The 6,255-nt window shown below is 46.6% G+C and overlaps 1 protein-coding gene across 1 annotated transcript; it reads right to left on the bottom strand.

The window, feature by feature from the left end:
• Positions 1-266: 266 nt before the first annotated feature.
• Positions 267-2,689, bottom strand: LOC103718066 (tubulin beta-2 chain). Its single transcript, XM_008806715.6, has 3 exons — positions 1,860-2,689; positions 1,349-1,618; positions 267-1,263 (listed from the first exon to the last, which is right to left on the bottom strand). The coding sequence occupies exons 1-3, from the start codon at positions 2,251-2,253 to the stop codon at positions 587-589; spliced, it is 1,341 nt and encodes a 446-aa protein (XP_008804937.1). The 5' UTR covers positions 2,254-2,689; the 3' UTR covers positions 267-586.
• Between the last annotated feature and the right edge of the window lie 3,566 nt (positions 2,690-6,255).

Below are 6,255 nucleotides of genomic sequence, written 5' to 3'. Positions count from 1 at the left end.
ATACCTTTATGGAGGAGGTCAAGAAAGCAAAAGAAGCCCTCTAGATCACCATTTATGTGATAATATATCGAGTTAGAAATCTGAATAGCACTATGCTTAATAAACTTTACCCTTGAAATAGTTAAGAATACATACATTTGATATGCTTGGAGGCGACATACTATTCAATTTTACCTACTTTATTGTTTGAATTTCACATTTGTTTATTAATAAGTAATTAGCAATAATTCACACTTTTGCCATTTCCATAGATTAGAAAGACAGAATTGCTTGAGATTCTTTTCACGTATGATATTTTTCCTTCTTGCATGAATTTGCGTGATACAAGAACTATGCAATCACTCATGACATATCCTTGCTGTCCAACTTCAGCAGCATTAGTCAATTTCTGGATATCAATCCAAGACACTAAACATTTTGCAATTGAATATTGCATCAAAATACATGAAAAACCCCTTACAGAACACCATATAGTAGAATAGAAGTATAGAACAGACCTCAAACTGAAAACATAAGAAATGTCAAAAACTACAACTATCGAAGAGAGCACGCTGTAAAAGAGGAAGCAATATGGTGCCAAGTCAGATCAATCCTCCTGAAGATCCGCCTCCTCATCCTCATAATCACCCTCCTCATCGGCTGTCGCATCCTGGTACTGCTGGTACTCCGACACCAAATCGTTCATGTTGCTCTCCGCCTCGGTGAACTCCATCTCGTCCATGCCTTCTCCAGTGTACCAATGCAAGAAGGCCTTCCTCCTGAACATGGCGGTGAACTGCTCGCTGACACGGCGGAACATTTCCTGTATCGAGGTCGAGTTCCCGATGAACGTCGACGCCATCTTGAGACCAGTCGGGGGGATGTCGCACACTGTGGACTTGACATTGTTCGGGATCCACTCGACGAAGTAGGATGAGTTCTTGTTCTGCACATTGATCATCTGCTCGTCCACCTCCTTGGTGCTCATCTTGCCGCGAAACATGGCGGAGGCCGTGAGGTAGCGGCCGTGGCGCGGGTCGGCAGCGCACATCATGTTCTTGGCATCCCACATCTGCTGGGTGAGCTCAGGGACCGTGAGTGCACGGTACTGCTGCGATCCGCGGGAGGTTAGAGGAGCGAACCCCACCATGAAGAAGTGGAGGCGGGGGAAGGGGATGAGGTTGACGGCAAGCTTTCGCAGGTCAGAGTTGAGCTGCCCAGGGAAGCGAAGGCAGCAAGTAACACCGCTCATGGTAGCAGAGATGAGGTGGTTCAGGTCACCAACTGCCGCCGCCGATTAAGCTCGTCAAATTTAGAGAAAAAAGATCATGTTTTTTTTCTTAAAGGATTTGGAGAGGGGTATTCTTACAGCTGGGAGTGCTGAGCTTTAGGGTCCTGAAACAGATATCGTAGAGGGCCTCATTGTCGAGCACCATGCACTCGTCGGCGTTCTCCACCAGCTGGTGGACGGAGAGGGTGGCGTTGTAAGGCTCGACGACCGTGTCGGAGACCTTCGGCGACGGGAAGACGGAAAAGGTGAGCATCATGCGATCCGGGTACTCTTCTCTGATCTTGGAAATGAGCAGGGTGCCCATGCCTGAACCGGTTCCACCTCCCAAGGAATGGCAAACCTGGAACCCTGCAAGAAATCAAGAAGACGAAAAAATAAGGAAAATGGGTTGATCTGAAGCAAACACCAAAAGAAGAACCGGTTCTTCTTTGCCATCAGATCACTTAGAACATGATACTAAAATAAGATGGATGCATCATGAAATCAAATTATAATAATTTTAGAAACAAATTTTTCTATCGGAGTTGGTATACGTCCATAGCCCAAAAAAATGGGAAAAAAAGAGTATAAAAATGAAGAAAAAATTCACCTTGCAAGCAATCACAGTTCTCGGCCTCCTTGCGGACGACATCGAGGACGGAGTCGATAAGCTCGGCGCCCTCAGTGTAGTGGCCCTTGGCCCAGTTGTTGCCGGCGCCGGACTGGCCGAAGACGAAGTTGTCCGGGCGGAAGATCTGGCCGTAGGGGCCGGATCGGACACTGTCCATGGTGCCGGGCTCGAGGTCCATGAGGACGGCCCGGGGGACGAAGCGGCCGCAACTGGCCTCATTGTAGTAGACATTGACGCGCTCGAGCTGGAGATCCGAGTCGCCGAGGTAGCGGCCGGTGGCGTCGATGCCGTGCTCCGCGCACACCACCTCCCAGAACTTGGCCCCGATCTGGTTGCCGCACTGGCCGCCCTGGATGTGGAGGATCTCGCGCATCTTGATAGAGATCGGACGGGCAATGGCGCTGGAGGAAGCAGGAGGAGATCTGTCTACGACGAGGGGATTGAGAGGGGAAGAAGGTTTATATAACGGGCAGGGGAAGGAAGGGATCGGGGTTTCTTGACGGAGACCATAACGGACGTCTGGTTTTAGGGGGATTCGAATTTTGAAATGGAATCCGAGGGGCCGCAGGGGGGACCAGCAGGAAACCTAATTATTTATCGCAAGCATCATTATGCGGCCCAAAGTAAGTACCAAATGCTTTCTCTGTCCCATCTCGCACCAATCTACTCGTCCACGTCAGACTAAAGACGGTTTGGTTATCGGTTTGTTGCTTTGTAGAATTTTTCCGTGACCTTTTTTTTCTTAAAAAAATTCCCTTAGTTTTTCCCAAACCTATGTGATTGGTTGGAAGCCATGTGGTAGCACGCTGCTTCCAGAATGCCAGTGAACTTGCTGCAGTTTTATGTATCCAAATGGCCTCGTTGGGGGGTCACTGTCTCATTTAGAGGACCATAATCATGACTGTCTTCTTCTGATATTTTTCAACTAGCTGTATTTTTAAATTTTGAGTCCTATCTGTCCATGAACCATTAGTTTCAATATCCATGTAATTTGGAGTTTTAAAAAAGAACCATATGATTGGAGTTAGGTAGCAGGATGCTTGAATTGTTGGTCCCAACTTCTAGATCATAGAAAGCATGGATAAGCATTGAGGATTTATAATGATATGGTGATTTGCAAGTATTAGCTGGCAAATAGCAATGAAAGAATTTACATTCGAATGTGATGTAACAAGTTGTTTGGCAGTCCACATTGCTTAGTTTACTTCTAAATCTATAAACACATACCATGTTTTTTGCTATACTAGATGGTTCATATCTATCTAATATGAATATTTTCAAAAAAATTAAAATACAACAAATCACGAAATACCCGAGGCAGCTCTGTTTTGCCTATCAAAAAAATTCTTTCAGAATGATTTGCAACAAAGGAGGTCACCTAGTCCGTAACTCTGTTGGCCTCTCTAAAAACATGCTTTGCCCGAAAAATAATGTCACCATTAACTATACCCTAGATGTCCCGAAGCAAAAAGTAGCGTCCTCCAGTTATGCCAGGACACTCTCGAAACACATGCTATTAGTAGAGATCAGAAATGACCAAGAGTCAGGTGTAGATTCGGTCTTTGATTGAATTTCTTACTCTATTGGATAGAACTAGTTCCAATATATCTAAAATTACAGTCCTAACAAAAGAAGCCCCAGATAGAACTTGTATTTGCGACAAAAGATTGGAACAACACCCCAATCGAAGTTTTATTAAGCTCATTATAAGGAATGAAGCATTACAAAGAGCCACAATCATGGGGAACTTTAGTTTAATACTCAAGCGGTTATGGTGACATATATCATCAAGGATCCATTGCTATGGTAATAACATAAAAGCCTCGCTAGTACCCTCACCTGCTACCCTGCAAGTTGACATCACAAAGTTCCAAAAATATTTCATGTTATTGTGTATTTAAATAATCTATAAATAATTGCGTTATATTCCACATACACATGCCATTCGTTCTCAACACCAAATGCCACCCTGTTTACACCCTCCTAATGCTCACATCCAACTCATATACATACTTGCACATTGATCAATGGATACGTCATTGGCCATATGATATCCCCCCCTCCTCCCTCCCATGTAACAACTTATATTCTTGAATTTTATTAAGCACCATGAGATACCATTGAAGGTCGTCTCTCCCTCTCATTTGAGCTGGAGTGACACAGACCTAGGAGTGTAACCTTGTAGCTAAAAGCACTGATGGAACCGCAGATCGGCAACAGCACAAATGATCGACTTGCCAACGGTGATTAGACCCCAGATCTTTCGACACGACTTAGTTCTCACACGTGTGACTCATTCACACGCGTAGGAAGGTTTTCAAAGTTGTGGGAGGAAAGAATTGGGATTTGAGCCAATTGGTTGAGCTATCATGAGGCCTTTACGGTGTAATTGTGGTACTTGCTCAGAAGGGGGATGGGTCATTGGCTTTTTAAGTCCAGGAGCTGCTTGTCTCCGAAGGCTAGTTATGCATGCTTGCCTGAGAAGCATGGGATGTTTGGAGTAGATGTGTTGCCAGGCGAAGCCACTCTTTTGATCAGATGCCTGCCAAAAAGTCTTTTGGTGAACTAATCTGACGAGACCTGATATATGTTTGCTTCCAAAGCAGACAAAACAAAGTTTTGGATTGGAAAATCTTTGCACTGTTTCAGTAGAAAGCATTATAGTTGGAGTGGCCCATCTAATCAAGGAATGGGATTCTGACAGTTCATTCCTTAGTTTTGGGGACATTACTGGAACAATCTCTCGCTCTCTCTCACCCACCAAAACCTACCTACTTTATATTAAATTTTCTAAATTGATCGGCTCGATTCCGACCGTTCATCACCTCGTTAATGTTAAGATCACGTTGAAGGTTAAATTGTTGAAGTTGTCGTCAGACTATGTCCGCTTTTGCTTCTCTTTGCATTGGGGACAGGCGGTATATCTCGCGCGCAAAAGAATTGTTAATCTTCCTTCGGACGTAATCTATTCTATACTGTATTTATATCATTCATCTTTATAAGATACTATACTAAAATATTCTATCTTAGAAGAAAGAGATATAATGAAATTCTTGATTGGATCTTTTCATAAGAATGATATATTGTATTTGATTGATGGATCCAACACTCAATTTTAATGAATTAAACAAAAGAGTGATTTTATTTGAATTCGAAACGCCTCGTGATCTTCAACCAATTATGTGCTTCAATATAATTATCTGGAGAAAGTACTATAGCTTGTTTCCAATACTCAGCAGCTTGATCGAACCAAATATCTGCAATTTCGAAATCACCCTGCAGAATGGCTTGTTCTCCTTGCCATTGGACCATCAGTTGTCCGCTTTTAGATATGTATCAAAGGATGAATGACGATCATCCAAGTGCTTTGTGATCTGTGTGGTGGATGATCCAATGGTGATTTCCCTCAAAGGAAGGTTAATTATTCTTTTATGCAAAAGATATAACCCAGCCCCCTTTGCACTCCCATACCCATAATTACTTCTACCCTCATTTGCCCTTTGTTTGGCACCAAGGATAGATTGGAGGAGAGGTCTGACGACGGAACAGAGCTCTGGGGAAACTTCCAACGGATAGTTTCCTGCCGGAGAACTGCCCGTCGGTGTTAACGTCGGCCTAGGCGAAGTGATCTCCGGTGTCGCGGGAGGCCGGTCGTCCATCCGGGTGGCAGGATTTGCGACGGAACAAGCTAACAGCTCGACGGAACTTACAGCTCGACGAAACTTACAGCTTGACGGAACTTACCGTCTTCTTCCTTGCAGGGCGCCCAATGGATCGGAGGGGGACGGCAACGGGGGAAGCGGCGAGAGGCACTGGTACGGCAACGGGGGGAGCGGCGAGAGGCACTGGTAAGAGGTCTGGAGCCTGGGCGAGGCCGGGGCCGTGGGTGACTCAATGGCCCACGGCCGCGGAGGTCGAGCGGCTGAGCCGCTGCTTCCCGGAGGTGTTGCATCCTCCGGAGGAGCCGATCGCGGCGGCCCGGCTCGAATGGGAAGGTCGGGCAGCGGTGGTCCGGAGTTTCGGCCGCCGTGTCCCAGCCGAGTGGGTGGCGAAGGAAGTCGCCGCTCGGACCAAATTGACAGAGGTGGTGGCCGTCCCGCTTGCGGACGGCTACCTCGCCCTGAGGTTCCGGTCGACGGAGGACCGGGACCGGGCGTTGAGCGAGGGCCCATGGGTCGTGGCCGGGCAACTCCTCGCCATGACCCCATGGGTTCCGGATTTTGAACCCGGGGAGGAGGCTGTGCAGATGGCGATGGTGTGGCTCCGCCTACCCCGTCTGCCGCCGAAATATTGGTCGACGTCGACCATCTTCTTTATAGCCGCTCGGGCGGGCCGGCCGGTAGCTGTGGACAGCTTCACAGAGCAGCGGCAGGCG

Source organism: Phoenix dactylifera, chromosome 3, assembly GCF_051530095.1.
Source record: "Phoenix dactylifera cultivar Ajwa chromosome 3, Ajwa_hap1_PhDact_Kaust_v1.1, whole genome shotgun sequence".
In the NCBI taxonomy this organism is placed as follows: domain Eukaryota; kingdom Viridiplantae; phylum Streptophyta; class Magnoliopsida; order Arecales; family Arecaceae; genus Phoenix; species Phoenix dactylifera.
Note: the sequence above shows the minus strand (reverse complement) of the source record. Positions and strands in the feature narration are given on the sequence as shown.